Consider the following 27,388-nt stretch of genomic DNA (forward strand, 5'->3'; position numbering starts at 1 on the left):
TTAGTGCTTTCCTAAATACGTTCTCTGTAAAGTATTTGATCTTTACCCTTAACATCTATTCCTTAAGGATGTGAAATCTATTTTAGATTTCAAGGTCTATTACTTGCCCTGAGCACTGAACACATGAACCATAAATTCAATATGTGTTAACCTTTGTGGATTTATCTTTTAATGCCATTTTTGTCTTTTTTTGGTCTGAATTTGTGTGCCTTCCTTAGCTGTTCCTTACCTTGGTGAAGCTGAAGAGAAATTATTCATGTTGCTGGTTTCTTTTCTTTCCCCTTTTCTTTTTCCTTTGGGCAAAGCGATGATGAGGTAGGTGGTGATGACAGTGGCTGTGGAAATGGAGAATCGCTGAGTGCATTGTGTGATTTGCGATACAAGCCTTGTTATCTGCATTGCCTGGGAAGTGAAAGTTCATATGTAGAACCTGGTCTTAAATGCTCTTGTCTGTTTTTCCCTCTGTGCTGAAATTATCTTTGACCATCATTGTGAACATCAGTTTGTGGTGTATGAACACAGGAATGCCATCATAGGCTGTACAGACGTCCCAGGCAGGCCACCTGCTTCAGTCACAGAAGGAACCCCAACCTTGGAGTTTTTGTTATGGGGCTTGACTTGGACCTCTGGGAGTTAGCATTTCATTTCATTTCATTTCATTTCATTTCATTTCATTTCATTTCATTTCATTTCATTTCATTTTTTATTTTATTTTATTTTATTGTTTTTTTCAGTGAGCATTTTAGATAGCAGTGTGGTATGGAGAATGATATAAGCGAAATGTGATAATTGGTCTCTTTTATTGAACACTTAATATGGTCCAGACATTATAATGGATGTTTGCCACATCTTGGCATTATAATCTCATTTTATAGATGAGAACATCGAGATTTAGGTTAAATAACTGGTGGACCTGAGATTCAAATCCGCTTTCAGACTCCACAGAGAGGTTGTAAATCAAAGTGTATTTTGGCTGTGATTTTTGTTTGGGGCTCTGTGTGTCTCTGTATGTAGAAGGAGTTAGAAATTTTAATTCATTTAGATTGATTTTTTTCTGAAGGAGGGGCTAGAGGGAGAGGGAGGGAATCTTAAGCAGGCCCCACACCCAGCCCTGCACGGGGCTTAATTTCATAACCCTGAGACCGTGACCTGCGCTGAAATCAAAGAGTCAGATGCTTAACCAGCTGAGCCACCTAGGCGCCCCTCATTTAGATTCTTTTATATGAATTTTGACAGTTGAATTAACATCAGGGTGGTGAGAAAGTACAGCATGGGGGGAGCATCTGGCAACCTCAGTGGTTGAATGGTCTTTGGCAAGCCCCTTTTTCTGTCCCACACCATGTGGCCTCAGGGAAGAGAGAATCTAGACAGTTTTTGTGTTTTTTTTGGGTGGGGCCAGAATTTTATTTCAGGGTTTAGTTTAGAGATGATGATGGAATGTATAATTTGTCTTCCGATTTTTAAATTGAGAGAGTACAAAAAAGGGGCGGTTGTGGTGTGGTGGTAAATGTGGGTCAGGAGGTATGCGTGTGGATCCCCAAAGCCTCTCGTGGATCAGGAGAGCACTGTTGCTTCTAGCTTTAGAGACCCCACTCAATGTTTATTAATTATAAACATAAGTAAATAAACATGCACACACCTACTCCACATGCTTTCCTAAACCTTTTCTGTGCAACTGTGCTAATTAAGATGAAAAAATCAGGATTCTGGGCCACATTATGCCATCATTTACCTTAAGTATGGGTAAACCATTCAGATGCTAAACAAGCAACACTTGTCTATATTCGAAGCCCATTTAGAAGCTCATTTAGAGTCGGAGGCCCTGCTCTGGTTGTCTCTCAGCCTCTAATTTTGGTTAGTTGGGCAGTTCTCAATGGCTGTGACAGGAGCATCTGCCGCCAGGTGGGTCAGAGCTGTGCATGTGTGTGTGTATGTGTGTGTGCAAGCGTGTGTTTGTCTGCTGCTCCTGACAGTGACGTGTAAATGCCAGAGGCTCTGCTGCCTGCCAGCCCCTCTGCTCTGCGGGCCAGCCCAGAACTGGATTCCTGGCACAATTTTGCAAAGTAAAGCTTTCTAAACACTGGCAGGGAAGTCAGCTCGCTTTCCAGACTCGGAGCAGCAGCTGAGTCCAGCCTAGTGCAGAAAACTTGTAGTGTCTGCTCTTTGGTCTATTCTTTGCACCTAATACATGTCCCACATAAACCATTCCAGTGAAAGGCAACTTTTTTTTTCTCTTTTTTTATCAGAATGGCCTAACTCAGGGAGTTACAGTATCTTTTCAAGGTTACTTTCAGACTAATCTTTATGATAGTAAAGAAAAGGAGCCTAGTGTAAATCTTGATATTTTACAAAAATACTTGTTTATTCAGATATAAAATTATTTGTAAAATTTTAACTTCCATTTATGTAGCCTAACACGCATGCAGGCCGTAAGAAATGTTGGAAATTAGAGATGCAAAAGCCTAACAGTTGAGAGTTTTATGTTGTGTAGGATTCTAAGATGTGTGTATGATTTAGCATGTAATCCTGAAATTATTAGGGATGATGGGGGATACGTTCTTTGATTTGGACAGGTTTATGAGCATGATTTTCTGCTTCTGTGTTCCTGGGTTTGTGGCACTTTTTAATATTGCAATGCAAGTAACTATAGACTCCATCACTGGGCTCTGGGCTCGTGGACTCAGCTTGCAGTGTAATCCTTTGATTTGTCTGTGTTTGCTTGATGGGAGGGGAGGGACTTAGGTTCCATTTTTGCTCGCTCTCTTGTATAAGAGCCAACAAAATAAATATATTGCAAGAAATGCCAAATGGTTGAGATGCTTTTCTATTCTTTTCTTGCCAGGAGCTTGATTTGATACTGTATTAGTAATTCTGGGGAAGAGAAAGGGAAAGGGAAAGAGAAAGAGAAAGTGAACACGTTTCTTTTGAGATCTTTCTTCTATTTGTGTGACTTGTTTAATTTGCTGACGTTATTGACATTTTTCTCTTATGTTCAGGTTCATTGCTGGTAGGATTTTACAACTACTGAGGGATTTTTGTTTTGCCTTATGGTTCCCATGAAAGTTTCATGAACTTAAACATTCGGGTTGGGAATTTAACTTTTATTGCCAGACTTTATTTCTAAGAGGTCAGTAGTTGCATGTTGTATTTCATTTAATAGGTGTCAAATTAATGGAGATACTATTCAATGGTAGCAAAACACTTGTTTTTCTTCACTTCTGAGTTTTCTTCTTTTACAGTCTTCTGGCAGCATGGGAAATAAATGACACTGAATTTTCTTCTTTTTCTTTTAAAGACTTCCAGCTGAACTCTCATCTCTCAACACTGGCAAATATTCATAAGATCTACCACACTCTTAATAAGCTAGTAAGTCATCCTTTTAAAGACAAAACTACCAGCCGTTTAAAGTAGTTGTTTTAAGTGTATTTGGTAGAAGTTTAGATCACAGATACTAAGATATCGTCTGTTTATGGAAATGTTGACGAATCTTAAAACTTGCTATATGGTACGTGATTTCTTGGTATTAATGAACCCATTTCTTGCAGAATCTAACAGAAGACGTTGGCCAAGACGATCACCCAACAGGTATCTTTAATGCTTACACTACTTACTTTTAAATAAGCTTTGTAATAGAAAGTTATGAAGGAGAAGTACTAGCTGAGAGTGATCTGTGTTGTAATACACCAACAAGTTGTTACTTGGTTGAGGATGTTTTTCAGGGTGTAGGAAGGAAGCCATGTTCTAGCTCCTTCGCGGTGGCGTGTCTCTGTCGTGGGGCCCTGGTTTATGTCAGAGTACTTCAGTCCCTTTACATTGGCTGGGAATATTCCCTAGCAGTCTCATGGTACTGTTTCTTCACTAAAGTATTTTAGTTTACACTAAAAACTCCAGTCGTGCAGTTTGAAAGGTATTCCACAAATGCTTGCTGGATTGAGATGAAACATGATTTGATAAGTGGGTAGGGGAGTGCATGTATCTGTTGTGTAGGTCTTAGGGATTTAGGAATTGGAAAATTGAAACAATTATTATAAACCGTTCTCTAGTCCTGTGGTTCTTCAACTTCAGCTAGCCTATAATCAGCTGGGGAGGGCTTGTTAAAACAGATTGCTGGGCTCCACCCCCAGAGTCTCTGATTCTGTAGACTTGGGCTGGGGCCCCAGAGTTTGCATTTCTAACAAGCTCTCACATGATGCCGATGCAGCAGCTGCGCAGGAGACCACACTTTGAGAACCACTTGTCTAAACTGTTGACAATCCTGTGAAGTTCAGAAATGTGTGCTTGATCTGTGGTTATTACGTCTTCCAGCAAAAATTATTAAAATATATTTAAAGGGTTTTGAAAATTACTGCAGTGATACAGGAATACGTGCTTGCTGGTGAATTTTGACCAGGACAAAAGTGAATGGAGTAAAAAGTGACAGTCCTCCTCCTCTACCATCCAGCCTTCCCCCGGTATGCTGTTTCATGTCCGTTCTTTCCGTTTTATAGTACTTTTAGAAATTCAGCATCGGTGAGATCATGCTGTACATATTACACAGCATCTTTGTTTTTTCATTTAATGGTATATCTTGGGGCTTGGGGGATTTAGAGCTGTCTCACCCTCTCCTCTAGATTGGTTCAGAATCAGTTGAAAATTAGATGCAAGATGGAGATCGAAGTAACAGTTTTGTTGGAAAACACAGCCTAGATGTATAGCAAGAATGCGGAGGCTTTCCTGTATTCACCTGAATTAGACAGCCCTACATCTAGTCACTGCCACGATGAGGTATGCACAGGCCAGCACACTGCTGTCCGCCCTCCGGCGGAGGAGTCTGAGCTGCTGCTGGCCGGCCAGTCTGAAAGGGAGTTCAGGAAGGGCTGTGGGCCCTTCTGCTCAGCTCCTTCTCCCTGGATCACTAATTAGATCAGACACTCCTCCTTCCAGGGTAAGGAGTGAGAAAAGGGGGCGGTGGGGGGGGGGGGGCAGAGTCTGTGCCCGGAGTGTTCCAGAAGGCCAGGCCACAGAGGGCTCCCTTCACCTGATCTTTCTGTGTCAGTGAATCAACTCAAGGACAATCAAAAACAATTTACTTAATACATTTTGAAAACAGTGTATGCACATGGTTTTAAAAGAAATGTCGGAAAGGTATAAAATAAAAAATGAAAATTTCTGTTCCAATTTATTACCCCCAGCTTCCCCACCCCACCAGTACTCCACATTTGATTCTGTAGAGGTAACTCTTTTATTCTTACGTTTGTTTCCCTGCCGATGGGGATATTCCTCCCACAAAAGTATATGTTTATATGTGCCTCTTGTATTTGTCACTCTGTGTATCTTGATCTTTTTATAGTAGCACATTTATAAAGCATCTGCTTTATATTTTAAAGTCTCCGCATTTTTCAAGTTCATGGGTATATCATATCTGCAGCCTCCTACTGATATGCATTTAAGTGTGTTTAACTTGGCTGCTACCAATAATGCTGAAATAAAATTTTCAGGGCTGCTTTTAATAGTTCAGAATTAAAGCACATTCGTCTCCAGTTCTGAACCAGAACGTTGGTGGGCTCTGAGGATTTGCAGTCTTGATTTAAAACTGAATGTTGTGTTGGTACAGCCTTGAGGTTGTCTTGTCTCTTCTTTAGCTGAGGTAGTAAAACATCTAAGTTCTGAATCTTTACGTTGTGTAGTTAACTTTGAACTTTGGATTCAAATGAATATTGTTACTATAGTAATGTTATATCTAAATATTTAACCCAAATGTGGTGATTTAATAACTGGAACCTGTAATTAAGAAAATGAAAGTAGAAAATGTATTTGGCCTCATGCCTCCTCTTTTCACCCTTGGGGACAGTGCCTGTGTGTGCTGTTTGGTGTGTAACATGCTGGTGCAGTGCCTGGTCCCTTGTATATGCCGGTTGGTGGCAATTAGCGTTAGTCATTTCTTAGAATATCTCTTTCTCTAACATTTCCCCATTTGGTTGTAGCATCACCTGTGAGGACCATACTTGACAGAGTATGCTTTAAGAACTTGAACAACATAAAATCCATGATGTTTAGCGATCTGAGAACATTCATCACCCTAATGCTGCTTTGAATCTTCGGCCCAGCTGTGGCCTCAGCAGTATCTGTAAGAAATTATGTGGAAGAGCCAAACCCAAGTGTGAGAGAGGCTGCTGTCTTCCTGCTGTGTCTCTTCTAACACTTTTCTTTGGTGCTCTCAGTCTTTCTCCTACCAAAAAAAAAAAGAGAGAGAGAGAGAGAGTTAATCTTGGACAAGTAGCCCCAAATCTAAATTACAGGGAATGAATATAAAAAAAGCCAAATGGAGAGGGAAAAAAAAATGAGTAAGGAAAAAGATGCTAGATTTCAGAAATGAGTATTTAGAGAGAAAGGAATGGAAAAAAGTTTTTTCTTAAATAGGATAAAAATTGCACATTTAGACGTTAACAGTTTCACTCAAGCAGGCAAGTAGTTCAATGATCTGTTCAAGGAAATGAAAGAAAATATTAGGTACTGGAAAGATGTTTTCAAATGTGATTTATTTATCAACTGCAATCACTATGCCTTTGTGACATTGTTCAGTGAATAGTGAGGTGAAATAGCTAGATAAGTACTGAAGCAGCAGAAGGAACCGTGTAAAATGTTATTAAGTGAAACAAGGTTATGATACAACAAACTCAAACAAAAAGTTAGTGAGATTTTTGTATCAGAACGTGCATTGACACTTACAGGAAAAATCAGACAAATTCTCTAATTTTAGATCTCTTGAGCCCCCAAAACAAAAAGATTAAAAAAGAAAAGGCATTGGAACACCTACTTAGATACTGTTTATTAAAAATAACAGGTTTAATTGAATTATTGTCAAAACAAAGCTGGGTAGTCACTAAAGGGCCTTTAGTCTGATCGAGATGAGTTCGATTTGCTCTTTGAAATAGATTTTGTGAGACCAAATATTAAAATAAATATGCTGAAAGACGTTGGCAGTATTTTTAGTTGTTTAATGTGGGAAGAATTCACTGACTACTTGATTTATTTGAAAATATAGGCAGTTAACAGAATATTTCACTTGTTCTCTTTAGCAGCTTGATCACTTTAGAACTATTTTAGATCTACTTTAGTGATCTGAAGTTCTTTTTTTTTTTTTTTTTTAATTTTATTTATTCATGAGAATACACAGAGAGGAGAGAGAGAGAGGCAGAGACACAGGCAGAGGGAGAAGCAGGCTCCATGCGGGGAGCCTGACGTTGGACTTGACCCTGGGTCCCCAGGCTCATGCCCTGGGCCGAAGGTGGCGCTAAACTGCTGAGCCACCCGAGCTGCCCGATCTGAAGTTCTTTTAGCGCTAAACCAAAAAGAAGTGAACCTGAACTCAAATTATAACCCTTGGGTAAAAAATATGAGCAATTTTTATGGCCTCCTTAAGGACCATGTATACACACCCCAGCATTGGGGTGGATTTCAGACTGTTCATCTGAACACCAGAACATCAAAATAATATTAAGGAGTGTGAGTTATCGGGATTACTAGTTGAGATTCTTCTCCTCCTCTTCCTACTTTATTATTATTATCAAAAGGCTTTTTCTTCTTTCATGTGTATCTGCCAAATATTTTTCATGATGTAAGATGGATCTTTAAAATCTTTTTCATCACGCCTTTTGCTTAGGTGATTGTCAGAGAATAAAAACTTGCATCATTTCAACTGAATTTGAGTTTCTTAAAATGCATCTATTGGAATTTGTTTATCTTTGTTAAGTATTTATTAATCTAGGAACTTTTGGGGGCTCAGCTTTATCGGCCATTTTCTCATCTGTGGAATTGGGACCTAATAATGCCACTCAGATTTGTGAGGATAACTTTGGAAGTGCTTCAGAGTTATTCTTCAAAGTGTCGGCCTTAATATTTTGCCTCGATCTGTAATGTCAGATTGATTGTACTTAAGTAGATACTTTTAGGAGGCAAACATTTTCATAAATTGTTCTTTTAGTTTAGAGATAAAGTTGAGTTGTAGTAGATGAAGTGATATAAGTTCTGAGCTAGTAAAGCCTAAATTTAAATCTAATGATACAACTAAATACAAATTTGTAAAACATTCATTTAAATGAATATAATTTTTATTATAAAAAGGCTTATCACAAGGTTATTTTAAGAAGCCAACATTCCCAAATATTTTTGTTTAAGAAAATCCTGCTTGCCAGGAGACCTAAAATCAAGTGCTTATTTTACTGACAGGAAGAAAATCTGAAATGATACTTTATCTATGCATAGGTAATTTAAATATCTGAGAAGATACTGAGGAAATATACTGACTTTTCAAGTAGAATTTGATTTACACATGTTTCAGGAACACAATACTTATTGAGAGTCTCCTGTAGGATTTTCAATAATGTATGGATCTTACTATTATTGTACTAAGGTACTGTATTAGCTGCTGTGTATGCACAGGTGAACCAGATGGGGTCCTGCAGACCAACGTGTACCTACGTATGTGCACTTAAAATCTCTAGCTGTTGCTCTCACTCAGGAAGGATCCCTGGAGCTATCCTAGGGAGAAGGGGACCAGGTTTGGGGCATATTAGTCTTGAGTTGTGTCCTCTGTATATTTTATTGACTTGATTCATGTTGGCAAAGTATTTTAAGTAAACTTATTTGCCTCAATATTAAAAAATTGCTTTTTAGGTAGCCTGAAACTCCTCTCTGTCATTGTGGGTTCTAGGCTTCTGCCTCTGGAGTTAGGCCGTGTAGTCCTTTGTATCTTCCCTGGGGGATGAGTTGGACACATCTTTCCTCTGAGGCAGGGGTGAAAGGGTCAGTGAGCCAGTGAATGCCTGAACTCTGGTGGGCACCAGGAAGGTGAGCAGACTTTTTTTTTTGCAAAAGATGGCCCCCTAATAGCTACTCGCTTATGCTGATCACTGGAGCAGAGGAAAATCTAAGCAAAAACCATGGTTCTTAGAAGATAAAAAATTTTAAAACATTAAAAAATGCCAAATTTGGGCTCAAGTATTGAGTGCATTTTACACAAACACAAGAAAAAATGATTTGTGAAACTTTTCACAGAAAACATGGGTCAATAAGGAAGAAAATAAGGAAAGTTGAAAAAGTTAGTTAATTGATGATGCATGTACGTTTACCAAAAATATGATACTCTTGGTGTGTAGGACTCAGTGAAGCCAGGCATCACACCAGTTTGCCTCCGAGGAAGCAGATAGGAGAGGAGCTAGCGGATTAACCTTTATGGGCAAATATTGGTGAAGACATGATCTTAGTGTGTGCATTGTTCGATGCGCTGAGGAGATAGTGCATTTTCCTCCATGTTCTGCAAACACTGGCGTAAGGGAATGGTTATTGCCACACGAGGTGCTCAGAGCCAAGCCATGGCCAGTACTGGAAGGAAATGACCTTTTTTGTTGTTGCTGTTGTTGTTTAAGAGTGAGAGTGAGCGGTGTGCAAGGGGGCAGGGAGGGGCAGGGGAGAGGGAGAGCATCTGCCCAGCCCAGAGCCTGATGTGGGGCTTGATCTCACGACCCTGAGGTCATGACCTCAGCTAAAAGCAAGAGTTGGATGCTTAATCGCCTCTGCCACCCAGGAGCCCCCGACTGTTCCTCATGCATACAAACCCAAGGAGGGCAAAGTGAGCTTTGGGGTTTAAGACAGACCACTCTTTCCTCCTTCCCTCCTCTCTCTTAAATTATAGTTGACATCAGTGTTCTGTTAGTTTCAAGTGTACGACATACTGATTTGACATTTCTGTGCGTTACACAGTGTTCACCAGGGTAAGTGTAGTTACCCTCTCACACCATATGGAGTTATTACAGTACTGCTGACTGGGCTATACTTTATCCCTGTGACTCATTTATCCTCTTAATTCCTTTCTCCTATTTTTTTTTTCATTTGTGTTTTTTAGGTTCTACACATATAGGTAAAATCATATGGTGTCTTTTTCTGACTTCACTTAGTATAATACTCTCCAGTTCCCTCCATGTTGTTGCAAATGGCAAGACCTCATTGTTTTTCGTGGCTAATACTCCACGAGGTGTATGCACCGCATCTTTATCCATTCGTCCGTTGACGGCCGCTTAGGTTGCTTCCCTATTGGCTGTTGTAAGTAACGCCGAACACACGTAGGAAAGCAAATATTATTTCCCAGTTCGTGTTTTTGTCCTCCTTGGGTTTACTGGATCATCGGGTATCACCAGTTTCCATTTTTTTTGAGGCACCCCCGTACGGTCTTCCAGGGTGGCTGCACCAGTTTGGGCTCCCACCCGCAGTGCGCAAGGGCTCCCGGGTCCCACGTCCTCGCCGGCACCTGGTCTAATCGTGGACGGGGCGGGGGGCCTGCCGGCCGGGGGCCCTACTGCTGCATCGTGCATACCCCACCCCCAGCATCCAGGGACAAGAATCTTTTTTTTTTTTTCCAAAAGCTTGAGTCACTCTGACACTCTTTGGACCTTTTTGTATGCTTTAGGGTTGTTTATAAACAGGCCCATTTTTCTTTTTTTTTTTTTTTTTTTAAGATTTATCTATTTATCCATGAGAGACACAGAGAGGCAGAGACACAGGCAGAGGGAGAAACAGGCTCCACGCAGGGATCCCGACGTGGGACTCGATCTCGGGACCCCAGGATCACACCCTGGGCCGAAGGCAGGTGCTAAACCGCTGAGCCCCCCAGGGGTCCCCTGAACAGGACCGTTTTGCAGGGAAGATGGGGCGCGTGTGGTGTGGGCAGCACTTACCCCCCTTCCTCTCCTGGTCACTGCTGCCGCCATGGGGCTGCGGGTGCCATGGGCCCATGTCTCCCATCCTCGGCAGGACGGGGCCTGGTGGGGACCTGGAGAGGGGCGGCCGAGGGTCGCTTCTGTGCTGAGGGGGGAGGCGGGACGGTGGGGGCGCGGGCACCGTTACGCGGTGCGGGGCACCTGCCCGGGTCGGGCTTTGGCCCTGGTCTGTGGCCCGAAAGGTGCGGCTGCACGTTCCTGGCTCCTGAAGTTTGTCGGTCGCCTCGGGCATCTGATGGTGGCCCTTCCCGGGGTCCTGACCGTGAGCTACTGACTGCTCTGTCACCATCCGCTGCCGCTTGCCGCCCTCCCCGGCCCTCCTCCCCTGGCTCTCGGCCCAGCAGCGTGGGGATGCCACCACCGTGGGGTCCGGCCTGGCCCTGGCTGCACCCTGCCTCCTCCCCATCCCCGGCGTCGGTCCTCACGCAGGGCTCGGCGCCCAAGCTCTTATGGGGTGTTTGTCTCCATAAAACTCCTGAGCAGGGGACACATAAGTGGTGGAGGGTGTGACCCCCGGGGTCCTGGGATCAAGTACCACCTCGGGCTCCCCGCAGGGAGCCTGCTCTCCTCTACCTGGGTCTCGGCCTCTCTCTGTGTGTGTCTCATGAGTAAATAAATAAAATCTTACAAAAAAAACCCTGAGAAGGAGGTATCCCAGTTCTTACTCTTTAAATGATGAACCAGACCCGGTCGGTGACCGACCAAGCCCCCTAGTTGGGTGAAGGGCTAGAGCTGTTGCATTGAATGCGGATCGTTCAGGCACCAGCACCCTTTTGCTCTCTCGTTCCCTGACTCCCTGAGAGCCCAGGGCCTTCCGGAAACAGGCTGCTGGAAGGAGGAGAGAGACGGGGGCCCAGAATTCGTCCCTAGACACTTTGGGGGCCTTTGGAAAATCACTTGGATGCCCAGGCTTTGGTTTTCCCCATCTGTCACGTACAGATAATTATCCCTGTCCTGCCTGGCTTTCAGGGTTATTGTGGGACCCAAATGGCATATGTGATAGCGCCTGTGCCAGGATGGGCACATTTTAATTATCTTATAATTGTTTCGTAATTTGTAAGGGTCTTAGACCATCGGAAGCAGGGACTACCTGGGTTTGAATTAAAGTTTTGCCTAACCTCTCCCTGCCCTGCCCCTATTCTCTCATCGGCATAAGCAGTCCCGATGCTTCTCTTTCCGTAAGCCTGGTAGGAGGTTAACAAGTGACGACATGGTGTAAGTGTTGGGAACGGGGCCTGGCTCCCAGGGAGGTCTCTGTAAGTGCTCCTTGCTGGGATTGTTGGTTGTTACTACACGTGAACATCTTTTACCCAATGAAAGTCACCCTTCTGAAAATCCTGGCGGAAAGTGGCAGAAATGGATGAAAAATTATTATGGAAATTTTGTTCAAGATCATAGCAGACTGCTGTGCAAAAAATCTAAATCCTGTTTTTGTTGTTGTTTTGTTTTTTAAGATCAGATATCCCTCAACTTAGAGAGGAGTATTGGGGCTGATGTGCTTGTTTGTATTTTAGAGTCAAGGTGACTGGCTGACCTGGCCTTGCCTGATGACATACACAAAGGAGATAGCGGTGCGGTTCCTTTGGAAGGAACATTGCCACGTAAAAGACACTGGAAGCCCTGATGATTTATATTAGTGTTTTTGGAGAGTAAATGGAAATTGTGATTACTTTCGTTTCTCATGTGGTTTTGGTGGGGAGAGTATTAACTTAGTTGTGTCGTTGCAAGGTTTATTTCTTGACTGTAACATTTTCTTAAAGAGGAACTAAACACCCTTTTTTTTTTTCCACCTTAGAACATTACAGAGACCATCCAACCCCTTTACACTACACGCCACGAACATTTTTTAATTTGGCGGGTGGGATGCTCTGGGAATGCTGGGCTGTGGCTAACCCTGCCGTTGTGCCCCGTGGCTCTCTGTCCCCAGGAAGCCTGCGGTCTTGCAGCTCTTCAGACTGCTTTAGTAAAGTGATGCCGCCGAGGAAAAAGAGGAGACCTGCCTCCGGAGATGACTTATCTGCCAAGAAAAGTAGACACGATGGGTATGTCGCAGAGATAGTAGATCAAACTCGGTGACGTGTATCAAAGAATTTGAATTAACATTTTCAAAGTGTAGTTACCTTGTGATGTTCCTTTTACGTGTGGGTTTATAAAACAAAAACCAAATTAGGTAAGTCGAGTTCTTAGAAATTAAAGTTTTCTCTCAGTCCGTTGATCCACCAAAACTGGTGTAGAGTTTCTTTCTTTCCTTTTAAGGGCTTGTCGTCTGTGCCTGTTGAGGACCACGGGGTCGGTACGTATCTGTTCTCTACGAGGGTCTCACCACACACAACCACAGGGCCAAGTTCTTGCTTCCTCAGGGGACCTGGGCCGAGAGGCTGGGGAGCACCGTGGCAGCTGGACGCTCTCAGCCTGCTTGGAGTGTTAGCCGAGCAGAGCTTGAGGCTCAGATGAGTGAGACTTTGCTAGAAACGGTGAAAAAGGAGACTGTGTAAACCACTTCTCTTTCAGACAAGGGAACTGCTTAATTTTGGTGACCCTAAAAGTCATTTGACTTATTTATTTTAGGCATCTTTATTAGATCACCTTGATTTTCATGAGTCATTTTTTCTTTTCTCTCTCTCTCTCTCTCTCTCTCTCTCTCTCTTTTTTTTTTAACAATAAACAGTCGTCGTAAACTTCAATCTTTTCTGCCTTTTTTCCATTTTCCTCCATCCTGGCTCTGTAGGTTACCTCACTAATGGGCCTGAATATTCACATCTAAAAATCAAAGGGATGAGATAAGATTTTTCTGTTTCTTTCTTGCTGTGATACCTCATCTGCCCCAGCTAGGTTGGAAGGATAAGATGGACTCCGACAATATGAAAGTGGTGTCAACTCTTCATATCCCAGATGAGTAGAAAATACGATCTATAGGAAGATAGCAGTGACTGAGAAGACCATCCCCAGCAATGTCTAGTGATTTTCAATAGCTTTGGGAAGCCAGGTCACTTAATACTTCTTTGGTAGTGTAGATGTTATTGTCATGGAACTGTTGAATTCTAATCACCACACAGCATTTTGTGACTCTAATATGTGGCGCTTGTTCTTTCTCACCACAGTCTGATACAATTTAGTGTGAAAAAGCTAGTTTAAAAACTAGTAGCTATGTTGCAGAAGGGTGTGAAATACCCTTACTGATAGCATTTCATTGGCCACCAGAGGGATAGGGGTCTATAGCTTTAGCTGAGTTTCTTTCTTGGGCTTTTTAAAAAAACAATTTTATTTATTTACCATATTTATTTACATACCATATACGTTAAGTATACAATTCAGTGATTTTTACTAAATAGTTAAAAGTTAGGTGACCATCACTACAAACCAGGTTTTTTTTTTTTTTTTAATTTTTTAAATTTATTTATGATAGTCACAGAGAGAGAGAGAGAGAGAGAGAGAGAGAGGCAGAGACACAGGCAGAGGGAGAAGCAGGCTCCATGCACCGGGAGCCCGACGTGGGACTTGATCCCGGGTCTCACCCTGGGCCAAAGGCAGGCGCCAAACCGCTGCGCCACCCAGGGATCCCCCTACAAACCAGGTTTAGAACGTCTCCGCCCCCTTTCCCCCCAATGAGATCCCTGATGCCATTCACAGTCACCCCTTGTTCCCACCCCCAAGCCCCCCACAACCACCAGTCCAGCTTCCATCTACAGGTTTGCCTTTTCTGGACATTTCACGTGGAGTGGTCTTTTTGTGTCATGCTTCTTTCACTTAGCATGATGTTTTTGAGGTTCATCCATGTAATAAGCATGTGTCAGTATTTTTCTTTTATCTACTGAGTGCTATTCAATTGTCCTTTTTTTATGTAGAGTATTTTTAGGCAATTCAAATATTGCAGTGTCGTATGTAGGTCTCTGTATTGTTGACCAGTTATATCCTGTGAGTTGAGAATGTCTAGGCCCAAGATTGGAACCTGTATGTTTGAACCCTTGGCCGGTACCCACTGTTTTTTCTGGGTACCATGGCTGCCTCTTGTAGAAGAAATACAAAATGAGTGGTTTGCAGTTTCAGTATCTTAATACTCTCTAGCCGTGTTCACTATTAAAACCCGAATCTCTAATCAGAGGTATAGATAGATACTCGGGTGAATGTCTAGGTCATGACTAAAAACTTACTAAAAAGTAATTATGTATGATCTTTGCAACATATAATATATAAATTAAAACTGTATTCGTAAATAATCATAAATATCTATACACCACACCTATTGAGGCAATTTATATATAAATGAGGGAAAGAAAAAGTATATACTCAAAATTTTTCTATTAAAATGACTATTTTAAAGATCCTGCCATTTCTCCCCTCCCCAGGTAGGGAAAATCTTGGTTCTTAGCCCCAGGTCATTGTGAAATAAAGAATTCCTGCAGAAAGTCACACTGTTGGCAGGAGGAGGCCACCGGGCTTCCTGACTCTGTCCTCCAGCTCATGCTGGGTGTTTCCACCGTAGTGGGGCATTATGGGGGAGCTGGTGGAAGCCAGGGTTTCTCTGCACCTCTCTGTCCTGAGGTTCCCCCCCCCCCCCCCCGGAGGCTTGTGCATAATTTAGAGTTTCTTTTTATTTGCTTAATGTTCCCTTGACCTAATACTGACAGGTTCTTCTTTAGACTGTGTTCTGTGCCCACCCTGACTCATAAGACATGAAAGTCCGGAGAATTTAATGCAGAGCCATGTCCTGTGAGTGAGTTCTAGGGTCAGCCCTTGAAGAAGACACCATAGCCATTTCTGGCTGTGTCTCACTCTATCATTCTGTAGTCATTCTGGCTCATGAGGCAGAGGGGAATACATCAGATCAGTTCTTAACTGAGGACTTCTTAATCAGAGCAAAGACCTATATCGCGAATTTACCGTTCAGTTCTGTTTTGGGTCTGCCTGTAGTTACAAAAACTAAAACTTCCAAATGCAGGAAGTAAAATGTTGAACATAAACTGGAAATACTGAATAGATGTCTGGTTTGGGTGAAAGAATGAAAACGATCTACTACTTAGAAGAAACTCAGCCTTTTAAAATAACTTCAGACTCCTTTCTTGATTTCTAGCATGTATAGGAAATATGATTCAACCAGAATAAAGACGGAAGAAGAAGCCTTTTCAAGTAAGAGATGCTTAGAGTGGTTCTACGAATATGCAGGTAGGTCCTCATTTAGATGATCTCAGACTGAGCCTCGTGAAAATAAGGACTATCTCAGGGAGGATTAAAGGATTTAAAAATGTGCACTTTTCTGATGTGGTTTGTGTGCAGTCTCTTCCTGTTTGAGGGAGGGAACATCGTCGAAACAAATCACCAAATGTCCTATTTATAGCCAGCAGCTAAGCCAAAGAATTCAGAACACTAGAAGGGAACTGAAAAGATGAATGCACTTGGGAGAAATACTCGGGATTGCTAGGAAACCTATTTAGAATGCTGGGAGTGGGTGACTGTTTGGTTTGTACATCAAAGTTAAAATAAGCTTTGCTGCTTTGAACCCTTATGTGCAATGGAATCTCTTATATTAAGTGTCTATTTTGAAAGATCATTTGGCAGAAAATGTTTGTTTTGTCATTTAAAATGTCTTAAATTCAGTCCTGTTTTTGCAACTTACAATAACTGGTTGGGTAATATCATACTGAAATCCAGGGGTGGTTTGTCACTGTGGCTGTGTGCAGTGCAAAAAGAAAAGGAGTGTTTCCAGACAAGTTTGAGCCAAAGGCTCCTCTCCCTTTCCTCTTTGCCGTGTTTCTGGCCTTTTCATAGCCTATAAATTTGACAATTTCAGCCCCTTGGCAAACCGATTTTCCTGTCATATCTGTCTCTGCTCCCAGCTAGGTTTCACAGGCCTCCCGTTGTCTTATTTAAAAAACAAAACAAAAACAAGAAAACTGAATAGATTGTATATGTGATTCCCTAGCAGTCCCCTCCAGCTTCGCCTCTTGTTGAAAACTCCCTGCAACCTACAGGTTGGAAGACCTGACTCACTGCCATCCCTCCCCCTGGAGTGTTTTCTCTCTGCTTTTCCATCTGACAGCCCTCGTTGTACATCTTCGAAGCCCCTTAATTAGTCTAATAGCCTTCTTTGTACTTTACGGGACATTTTTCATAACTAGTTCTCCTACCCTTTCATTAGGTGTCAAAGCGAGGGTGCCTCCTGTGGTCTGATCTTGCTGATCCCCCCTCCCTGCCTCACCCTTTTCGTTTTCTTTCTTTCTTTTTCTTTTTTTAAGATTTTATTTTTAAGTAATCTCTCCACCCAGTGTGGGGCTTGAACTCATGACCCTGAGATCAGGAGTCGCGCACTCCACCAACTGAACCAACCAAGCGCCCCCAGCACGTGTAGGTTTCTTTTGTTTTTGTTTTTTATTTGTCTTTCGTTTTGATGTGCTTCACTTTATTAAGCATTGCAGGTACTGTGTTTTTTACAGCTTGATGATTTGGGGTGGCCCTGCATGAAGCTAATCTTCCTACACCATTTTTCGGACAGCATTTGCTTACTTGGTGTCTCTGTGTCATGTCTTAGCAATTTTCACAATATTTCAAATTTTTTCATTATTGTGATTTTTTGGGGGGGGATGTTATGGTGATTTTTAAAATGATTATTTTTTAATTAAAATTAAAATTGCCAGCATATAGTATAACACTCAGTGCTCATCACATCACTTATCCTCCTTAATGCCCGTCACCCAGTTACCCATCACCCCCCCTTCTGCAACCCTTTGTTTCCCAGAGTTAGGAGTCTCTCATAGTTTGTCTTCCTCTAATTTTTTTCCCCACTCAGTTTCCCTTTTGGTCCTTTTCACTATTATATTCCACATATGAATGTGTTAGGAGTCTCTCATAGTTTGTCTTCCTCTAATTTTGTCCCCACTCAGTTTCCCTTTTGGTCCTTTTCACTATTATATTCCACATATGAATGAAAGCATATGATAATTGTCTTTCTCTGATTGACTTATTTCATTCAGTGTAATACCCTCCAGTTCCATCCACATTGAAGCAAATGGTGGGTACTCGTCCTTTCTGATGGCTGAGTAATATTCCACTGTCTGTATAGACTACATCTTCTTGATCCGTTCATCTGCCAAAGGACGTTGTGGCTCCTCCCACAGTTCAGCTGTTGTGGACCTTGCTGCTGTGAACATTGGGGTTCAGGTGTTCTGGCGTTCCACTGCATCTGTTTCTTCGGGTGAATACCTAGTGGTACAATTGCTGGGTCGTAGGGTAGCTCTATTTTTAACTGCTTGAGGAACCTCCACGTAGTCTTCCAGAGTGACTGTACCAGCCTGCATTCCCACCAACAGTGCAAGAGGGCTCCCCTTTCTCCACATCCTCACCAACATTTATTGTTTCCTGTGTTGTTAATTTTAGCCATTCTCACTGGTCTAAAGTGGTATTATTGTGATTTTGATTTGTATTTCCGTGATGATTAGTGATGTGGAGCATTTTTTCCTGTGCTTGTTGGCCATGTGTAGGTCTTCTTTGGAGAAATGTCTGTTCATGTCTTTTGCCCATTTCTTGAATAGATTGTTTGGTTTTTGGGTGTTGAGTTTGATAAGTTCTTTATAGATCTTGGATACTAGCCCTTTATCTGATATGTCATTTGTGAATATCTTCTGCCATTCTGTAGGTTGCCTTTTAGTTTGGTGATTGTTTCCTTTGCTGTGCAGAGCTTTTTATCTTGATGAAGTCCCAATAGTTCATTATTGCTTTTTGTTTCCCTTGCCTTTATAGACGTGTCTTGCAAGAAGTTGCTGTGGCCAAGTTCAAAGATGTTGCTGCCTGTGTTCTCCTCTAGGATTTTGATGGATTTCTGTCTCACATTTAGATCTTTCATCCATTTTGCATTTATCTTTGTGTACCTATCCATTTTCTGGTAAGAGCCTGGCCCCTTTGGCCACAGATGTTGTGCCATGGGGCTGGCAGATGACTCAGGCCAGACCAATCAGATAACATTTCCTGAGATTTTCAGATTGAAGCTAGGAGAAGAGTATCTTTCTCTTTGGGTGGTAGACTTGAAAGGGCATGATGCTGATTCCTGGAGGTTTTGGATTTTTTGTTAACCACCTCAGTATCTTTCTAATGAATTCTCCTTTGTAATTTGAACAGGTTTGAGCTGGATTGTGTTTGCAGGGCATGGACATTCATACAAATGCTTACATAGTATTTGAACATATGTGTTTACATGTTACATTATGAAGAAATGAATCTCTTGAAGACATTTTGTATTCCTAAGAAAAGTGGTTGGCACTCTGCCAGGTGTTTGATAGATGGGTGCTGGATGAAGAGTGTTCTCATATTTGTATCACTTTGATTATGAAGGTTTTTTGCTTTCTTATCTTGGTTCATGGTGATTTTTATGAAGTGAGTTAGGAAAAGGACGTTTTAAACAGACAAAAAGTACACTTAACTTCTACCATCAGAGCACAGCTCTTTTGATTTGTGTGTGTGTGTGTCCTCCTTTACAAGCAAACATAATTTTTCCGTGGTATGACGACACTTCTGTTTCCTTTAAGAAGAGAACAGGCTACAGTTTTCCTTCTTGTATGCTTGCTTCTGGCTCAGGACGGTGACATTTGGGATAAAGTTTAAGCCACATTCTTTAGGTTCCTTGAGATCCCTGTCAGATGGCTCCTTGCAGTTCATCCTTGCAAAAGTTTTGTGCGTATGGCTATCCCTATTTTTATCCACCATTCTCATTTTATAAGGGAAAATGGCTTAAAATTGGGAATCATTCAGAGCCCCAATTAAAGTTTTCACTTTTAATGATCTCAAGCACATGGATGTGAGCTGTAGATTATTATTCAAGAAAGACGAATGGTGAGATGACCAGGGTGACTGTCAGGTTGTGCTATGGGATGAGCTAGCTAGCACGAGGAAGGCTTTAACACCCATGCTGAGTTCTGTGTCCTTAGGAAAGAGCTAGCCGGTTTGGGTGGACTCCCTGCACTTTAATCTGGAGTGGATCATACAGGCCTTGGTGGTGGAGTTGTTTCATAGCGGTGCCCCTTTTGTTCTTCCAACATCTACCCAGAGTTCTCGGTTCCACTTCTTGCCCTGCCCTCTGCTGCCCGGGGCTTCTGCAGCCTGAGCCCAGCTCCTCACTGGCCTGTTAACCCCAGCACTGCTTTACACATTCTGGGATGCAGCCTCTCCCCTTTTAATATCCCTATCAGCTCCATTTCTGATTCTCAGACATGTAATTAATGAAACCCACTCCACTGGAGGCTCTTCCTCCCGGGCGCTGTGGTCAGAGGTTTCCTCCCTTTTGGACTTTGGTCCTTACGTCTTTGTGACTTGAGAAAGGAAGGTGGACGAGTGCTATTTAACCTCCATCTGAAACTGGAGTCCCATTTCTTTCCAATAGCTTGAAAAGAACCAGTTTTGCATCAAAAATTTACCTAATAATTTCCGTTTTCTGAAATATATCTAAGAATAAGGAATTCAGCCAAATATGCACATGCCAACGCTGAATTCAGAGTTATCGGGAAGCTCCCACAAGCAGATCATAGACATACTCCTAGGTCCTGAATGGAAGCCCCTTAGTTTCTATTTTGGATTAAGTTCTAGGACAGGCTTCTGTTTTGGTTTACCGCAGTAAGATCAGGGACCAGGAGGAGCAGGTGCTCAGTGACCCAGTGGCCTGTCAGTAAGGGAGCAGAGGGCAAAAACAGCCGTAGGGGTCAGCGTGGCCTTGTTTGCCTCAGGGATGCAGCATGGTGGCATTATGGAAACTTCACTGTGAGGGCCCTGGGTCATCATTCAAAAGGTCAAATATATTTTTTAGGGGCAGTGCCTAAAATGGTTGGGACAGTGGGAGAAACTACTCTTTTTAGATTAATGTCTACATCTGCTTTCCAGATGTATCTCCGCTCTCTTGTTAGCAGGGCATTCCACAACTTAACGATTTTAGATACAACTTTTTAAAATAATCTCCTTCATGCTTCACTTATAACCCATAAGTTATAACCTTATAACTGGATAACTTGTGTTATCCAGTTGCATATTCAGAATTAAGAATTCTCAGTTCTTAATGTTAGAATTAAGATGGCTGAATTCTACAAGTGGATTGATAAATTTAGTGTAAATACGATCCTAATCCCAACAGTGTGATTACAACTGAATCTAAATGTGTGCACGAGAGAGATAATCACAAAAAGAGAACAGTTGTTTTAGATAGCCGGATTTTGGGTATCTTTTACATAATGTTAACAAGCTATAGTTTACTATTTTTAGGATAAAATACTACTTTTGGCAGAGTCCTGCTACTGCAAGTCATGTGGTTAAAACCTTGCTGTTTAAAAACAATAGATGCGGGGCTCCTGGGTGGCTCAGTAGGTTAAGTGTCTGCTTTCGGCTCAGGTCATGATCCCAGGGTCCTGGGATTGAGTTCTATGTCGGGCTCTGTGTCTCCTTCTCCCTCTGTCCCTCCCCACACCTGCTTGTGCTCTCTCTCTCTCTCAAATAAATAAATAAAATCTCAAAAAAAAACACCAAAAAACAAAACCCCAAACCCAGATGCAAGTATATACAGGTAACCTGATAGTGGCATTGCATAAAATCTGGAAGAAAGGAAAAAACACTGGCGAACTTAACCACTGCACCATATACCTCGGCAAACCTCCTTTGAGGTACTTGCTGTGTGCCAGGCCCTGGGGTGCACTCAGCTGATTTTCTAGTGCAGCAAACAGACAAACTGAGAAGCATCGCCTTTGGGATGCATGCTGGCGAGAGAAGTGTCAGTGGCCAGGTGGGAGGGCGGACGGGGTGGGGAGGAAGCCAGGACCCGCCGAGGCCTTGTGCACAGGCCTGGGGAAGATGGGCGGCTCGCCAGGCCAAAGAACACGTTATGGCAAAACAGCTTTTAAATCAGGAGGAATGGAAACCAAAAGCGGCAGGAATTTTAACAGAATTATAAAGTAACGTTTTCAGATCTGCAACTACCTCCCGAGGAATCCTCTCAGTATATACCAAAAAAACAGACGTCTGTTCTTAGAAACAAAGCCACTTAGCGAAATAGGAATATGTGGCTATTTCCTTATGAGAAGTTATTCTTTGATCTCATGGCCGAAATTCTTTACAGTAGCAGAACGATGTAAAGAACGATGAGCCATGCACAGGGTCCTCATGAGTGCCGCCTCCGCTGGCAGTGGTGGCGGGGGTGCTCTCCAGGGGGTCACCAGGCATACACAGTGACAGAAGCTCGGTGAAGGATTTAGGTGTAGCATGAACCCTTGTGTGTAGAGAAACAAACTTAAAAGTGATTTCATTGTATATTTGCACGTATATGAGCATAAAAGTCTGAGAGGAGATGTGCCCGATTGGTAAGGAAAGGGAGAAAACGGCTTTTCTCTTTAGTCTATTTTGCCCTGACTTTTGTCTGAGTATTTTATTTTCCTTTGTGGGTGTATTCATGTGTCATTTGTATAACATACCCATGACTGCACACACGTCGGCATATGCACTCTCAAAGCCAAAGCTAGCAGTCGATCAGATGGGTAAATGTATTTTCATTTGAGTGAAGAAGGAGATAAGGATGCTTACCTTTGTGCCACTTATTTGCCTTTGTTTTGGAAATGAGCCAGTGCTGTTAGACAGAGGTAGAAAGAATGGGGGATAAATGGAAAGGAGGAGGCAAAAATGGTCACTTGTTGGAGATGAAATGATCAAATTATGCCCGGAAAGCCGCAGAGAATTTCATGGACAAACAGAAACAGCAAATAAATAGGTACCTATTCCATGCACATAGAATTCTATAAACAATTTATTTTGGGAAGGTTACTTAAAGGCATTTTTAATAAATTATTGTCTCCTAGGAGTAGGGAGAGGTTGGAAGGGAAACTTGCTTTCTAATTTTTTTCACTTTTAAATGAAAACTTGTATGATGTTTATGTATTAATGTAGCAAAAAAATAACTGAATTAAAAATACAGTAATCTTTTATTTGGATAGTAACTTTTATTACTGTCTTAATATTTAAGTATTTATTACTTAAAGATTTCAGTTTTTAAACTTTTGTTTGAAGAATAGCTCCCTTCCCCTAGTAATCAAGATAAAAGAATTAGGAATACATAGAAAAACATGTAAAATAAAAGGAGAAAAAAGAAAATCCCACAAAAGGGTAACAGATTTGGATATATGAAGCAAAACATCTTGTAACAAAACAGCACATTTGTGATCAAAAGGAAAATAACAGCGTGCAGAAAAAATATTTGCCATGGCCTCACTATAAGGGAAGGGCCGAGTTTGACTTTAGGGGAGCTAAGAATTTCTGACAAGCCCTCTAGGTGATTTTAATATTCATTCCTTGTTGAGGGCAACCACCTAATACATTCATTGTGGTTTATTATTATTATTTAAGATTTTATTTTTTTTGAGTAATCTCTACATCCAACGTGGAGCGTGGCCTCATAACTCAGAGATCAAGAGTTGCATGCTCTACTGACCGTGCCAGTCAAGCATCTCTTTATCATTCTTTTGTGTTGAAATTATTCCTGGAGTGCTCCTGGTTGGCTCAGTAAGCATGTGACTCTTGATCTCGGGGTTGTGGGTTCAAACTCTATGTTGGGTGTAGAGATTACTTAAAAAAATAAAATCTTCCCCCCAAAAAAGAAAAAAAGGAATTACTTCTCTGCTCTGTCGCCCTTCCTGGGGACACAGTGTCTAGTAAATGTTGCCCGGATGACATGGAGACACATGAAGATGGTGGATTCTGCAGAGTGTGCCAGATCTAGAGGCATGTCCTGTGCAAAGACTGTAGAGTGTGACTCCTGTATGCTGGCATTCATTCATTCATTTAATAAACTTTATAAAAGCAACTACTCCATGCCAGGTGGTCTGCTGAGGTTACACGAGAAACACAATAGCTCTTAACTTTTGAGGAACTTGGAAAGACGGCTGAGCTGGGACCTAGCACAGATGTGCCAAATGTGAGAGAACCTCTCCTGGCATTGCTAGGGGCCCAGGGGACTGGCCCTCCCAGCCTCCACAGGTGGGGGTGGGGAGGAGTGGAGGACCCTCTGTCTGCTCTCGGTCTTAAAAACTGAATGAGGCAGCCAGCTAACACGGGGAAGGGAGAGGAAGATAGGCTGAGGCCGCAAAGAACATCTGGTGTTGGGTGTGTCAGGACGTGTGTGCGGAGCAAACCACAGGTAAGTGTTTCTGGGTCTTGGCTTTTATTCGCTGAGTACTGTTTGTTGATTTATTTTCAAGAAACTTGATGTGGAGGTGGAAAGACTGGAAGGATGCAAAGGAAGGGAGGCACTAGATCATGGGGAACCTTACTTGATATGCCACACGTTGGACTTTATCTCCAGGTAGTGGGGAGCCATTGAAGGCCTTTAAGCCAGCGTGGCTTCTGTGTTTGGGATGGCTCCTTTAGGTGGTAGCGTGCAGGATGGGTCTGAGGGTACGGGGCTGTGGAGCTGGGGAGGTCCTGAGGAGCCTGCTTGTGGTAATGTGAGTCTAAAGCCTGAACAGGCCGGCACAGGAGAGGTACAGTTAAGAAATATTTGGAAGGAAAAACTGGTAGTGCATTTGCTAAGTGGCCGAATGTAGAAAGTGTAGGAGAAGGAAGAGTCCAGGATGACTCCCGGGGTTCTGTTTCTGGTGGTGCCACCAAGTGAGACGATATAGGAGGGAAAGGATGATCCGCTCAGTGAGGTGGTGGCTGAAAATGTGAAATGCAGGAGGCGGCTGGGGGCGGAAGATGGGTTTAGCTGTGGCAGTTAAACAGGAGGTCGGGCGGCCAGGCAGCGGCGTGCTAGACAGCCCCAAACTAAGGGGAAAAGCATGGGCCCGGGAGCTGGAGCATCGATGAAACTTGCTCGGGAGAGGGTAGCGAATGGACTAGGGGAGGCTTCAGGCTGGAGTTCTGCGCATCAGCTTTAACAAGTGGGGAGAAGCAAAGGAACATGTTAAGGAGCCAAAAGAGAAGTAGGAGGAAGACCAGATGAGAAGAGGGTACTTCTAGGCGCTGTGGGAGGAGGCAGATTTGGGAAGAAAAAACTGCTTCAAAGTTTCTGATATCACAGAAAGGTCAGATAAAAAAAACCCGACTACCTATCAGATTTGGCAGGGGAGGTGTTATTGGTGACCTTGACAAGAAGAGTTTCAGTAGAGAGAGAGCAGAAACCAAATTGCAGTGGTTGAAGGATGAATGGGAGATGAAGTAGAGATGGAACATGTAGGCAGTGCTTTCAGGAAGAAACCGAGCGGAAGCCAGAGTGGGAAGAAAGAGGCTTTACTGCCTTATCAAGAACAGAAAGACTCCTTGCTTTTTTCCCACGTAAGAGAAGCAATTATGTTGTTTCCCAGTTAATTTTGTAAAGAAGATTGTGTGGTTCCCTGCTAGGTTTCCAGAGATGATTGTTATGTATTGAAATTATTACCAAAATAAGGCAGAGCTTTAAGCTACTTTAAAGAGCAGAGGAGTTGGACTCAGGTAGCCTTATCTTTAAACATAAATTATTTGTAGCCTGTGTCTCTAGGTTGAAAGGCATGGCAATAAATTGACTTAAATGACTGCGTAAAGCCGAATCTTTTAAAAGGAAGTAACAGAAATTCCAGAATGTTTTTCAATTTATCACTCAATGATTTCTTCTTTCAGGAAGGCTTATGGCCTGTAAGTGTTATTTGATTTTAGTTTACTTTAATAATATTTTAACATTACTATAATTACTATTACTCTAGTAGTAATAGTGTACATGGGTAGATTTAATTTATCTAAGATTGCATTTCATCACAGGTACTGATGATGTTGTAGGTCCTGAAGGAATGGAGAAATTTTGTGAAGACATTGGTGTTGAACCAGAAAATGTAAGTCTAACCTATTAAGTTGGGCAAATCAATTGATTATTTTCCTTAACTCTTTTGTCCTTTGACAAATGAAGCAACAGTAGAGACGTAACGGTGGGTTAGTTTTATGAGGCAATCTAAGAAACAAGTTTCAATTCTAATTTGATTTCTAAGCAGAATTTTTTGTTGTGACTGGTATGGTGTAACTAGACATTTTTTTTCTCTTGTTTCATTTCTTGTATCTAAAAGATATGATAATAAAGTAATTAGATGTTTAAAAAGTGATGTGGACCTGTGTATCTCCAGTAAGAGATCAGCTGGGAGACTGAGTCACGGTCTGTTCTGTATTTGTGCAGGCTAATGTAGTTTATCCACATCTTTTTTTTTTTTTTTTAAAGATTTATTTATTTATTTATTCATGAGAAACAGAGAGATTGAGAGAGAGAGAGGGAGAGGCAGAGACACAGGCAGAGGGAGAAGCAGGCTCCATGCAGGGAGTCCGACATGGGGTCTCCAGGATCACGCCCTGGGCCGAAGGCGGCGCTAAACTGCTGAGCCGCCCAGGCTGCCCTGTCCACATCTTTGAATAAGTAATAACTTATAAGAGTTTTGTGTAGATTGTAATTATCAAGATTTTTTCATAGCTCTTTTGCTTCTGATTGAATTTAACTCTGGGATTGCTTTTTAGTATAAAGGTCTTAAGTATTTCCTTTAAAAAATCACATTAGAAAAAAATTACATTAGAAGTTTATACGCTTAATGATTTTTTCCTACTTCTTATCATCATGTTATTGTTGAATATTTTTCCCTGTTCCTACATCATCTCTCTCAAACTAAAATGAAAAATGATGCTCATACAAGTGTCCTGGCTCATTAACTGTGCAGTTTAATATTGCATTAGCCTCCAGTTTAACAAATATGTCTCAGATCCTAAATGAATTTATTTATGATCTAGGAGGGATCTTAAGAGATCATCCCCCTCATTCAGACTCTTCTTGGCTCGTTAGCTGGTGCCCATGCATATATCATGTTTTTAAAGAAAACTAGAAATCAAAAAAAAAGAAAAAACTAGGAATTAAGACCACACTTTTTTGTTAAAACTTTACTCTTAATGTTTCTGTGCCTCTGTCTTCCTCCCAAATCCCCCCAACACTTTACATTTTCTTTTTTTTTTTTTTTTTAAAGATTTTATTTATTTATTCATAGAGACACAGCTAGAGAGAGGCAGAGACACAGGCAGAGGGAGAAGCAGGCTCCATGCAGGAAGCCTGATGTGGGACTCGATTCCGGGTCTCCAGGATCATGCCCCGGGCTGCAGGCGGCGTTAAACTGCTGCGCCACCGGGGCTGCCCCACTTTACATTTTCTAAAGAGCCTTTAGCTCACTACATGGATTTTTGTCTTGTATTTTTTTTATTTTAATGTGATCCAGTTCAGGTATCTTAATAAATTATTCAGCTTGCTATAAAGGTTTGGGGACAACTGGGCCAATAGTATTTGCCTGATATGGTCCATAGACTAGTTATAGACCTAGGAAAGAACATTTTCCTGGCTGTATGAAGGAAGTTTCCTGATGGCCTGGGCCAAGGTTGGCAGAGTGTTTGTTTTCTGGACTGAGTAGTAAGGAGTGAGAGTGACTTGGGCCTGAGAGAGGACCTAAAGGTTCTACCCAGAGCATAGTCATCAGCACTCGGCCAGAGGGGGCTGGAGGACGCCAGTGGGGCCCAAGGGGAGGAGATCCAGAGGCCAGGCTCAGGCCTCCAGGGTGAGAGGCATTGTGTGAGCATTTACTCTCAGCGGCCTAGAAGGACCTGTTGGGTGGAGGGAGTGCTGGTGTTGA

The 27,388-nt window shown here is 42.2% G+C and overlaps 1 protein-coding gene across 16 annotated transcripts in view; it reads left to right on the plus strand.

The window, feature by feature from the left end:
* Positions 1-27,388, plus strand: part of DCUN1D4 (defective in cullin neddylation 1 domain containing 4) — a 71,174-nt gene that overhangs the window by 17,161 nt on the left and 26,625 nt on the right. For 7 of the 16 annotated variants that reach the window (XM_041724787.1, XM_041724790.1, XM_041724795.1 and 4 more), the window contains 5 exons: positions 3,296-3,366; positions 3,546-3,585; positions 12,682-12,796; positions 15,826-15,917; positions 25,500-25,570. In XM_041724787.1, the coding sequence (XP_041580721.1) occupies positions 3,296-3,366; positions 3,546-3,585; positions 12,682-12,796; positions 15,826-15,917; positions 25,500-25,570 (389 nt within the window). Of the gene's footprint in view, positions 1-3,295; positions 3,367-3,545; positions 3,586-4,351; positions 4,452-9,883; positions 9,899-9,922; positions 10,081-12,681; positions 12,797-15,825; positions 15,918-25,499; positions 25,571-27,388 lie in introns of those variants that run through there. The other 9 variants (XM_041724785.1, XM_041724789.1, XM_041724801.1 and 6 more) reach the window with 4 other exon arrangements.

Source organism: Vulpes lagopus, chromosome 12 (assembly GCF_018345385.1).
Source record: "Vulpes lagopus strain Blue_001 chromosome 12, ASM1834538v1, whole genome shotgun sequence".
Taxonomy (NCBI): domain Eukaryota; kingdom Metazoa; phylum Chordata; class Mammalia; order Carnivora; family Canidae; genus Vulpes; species Vulpes lagopus.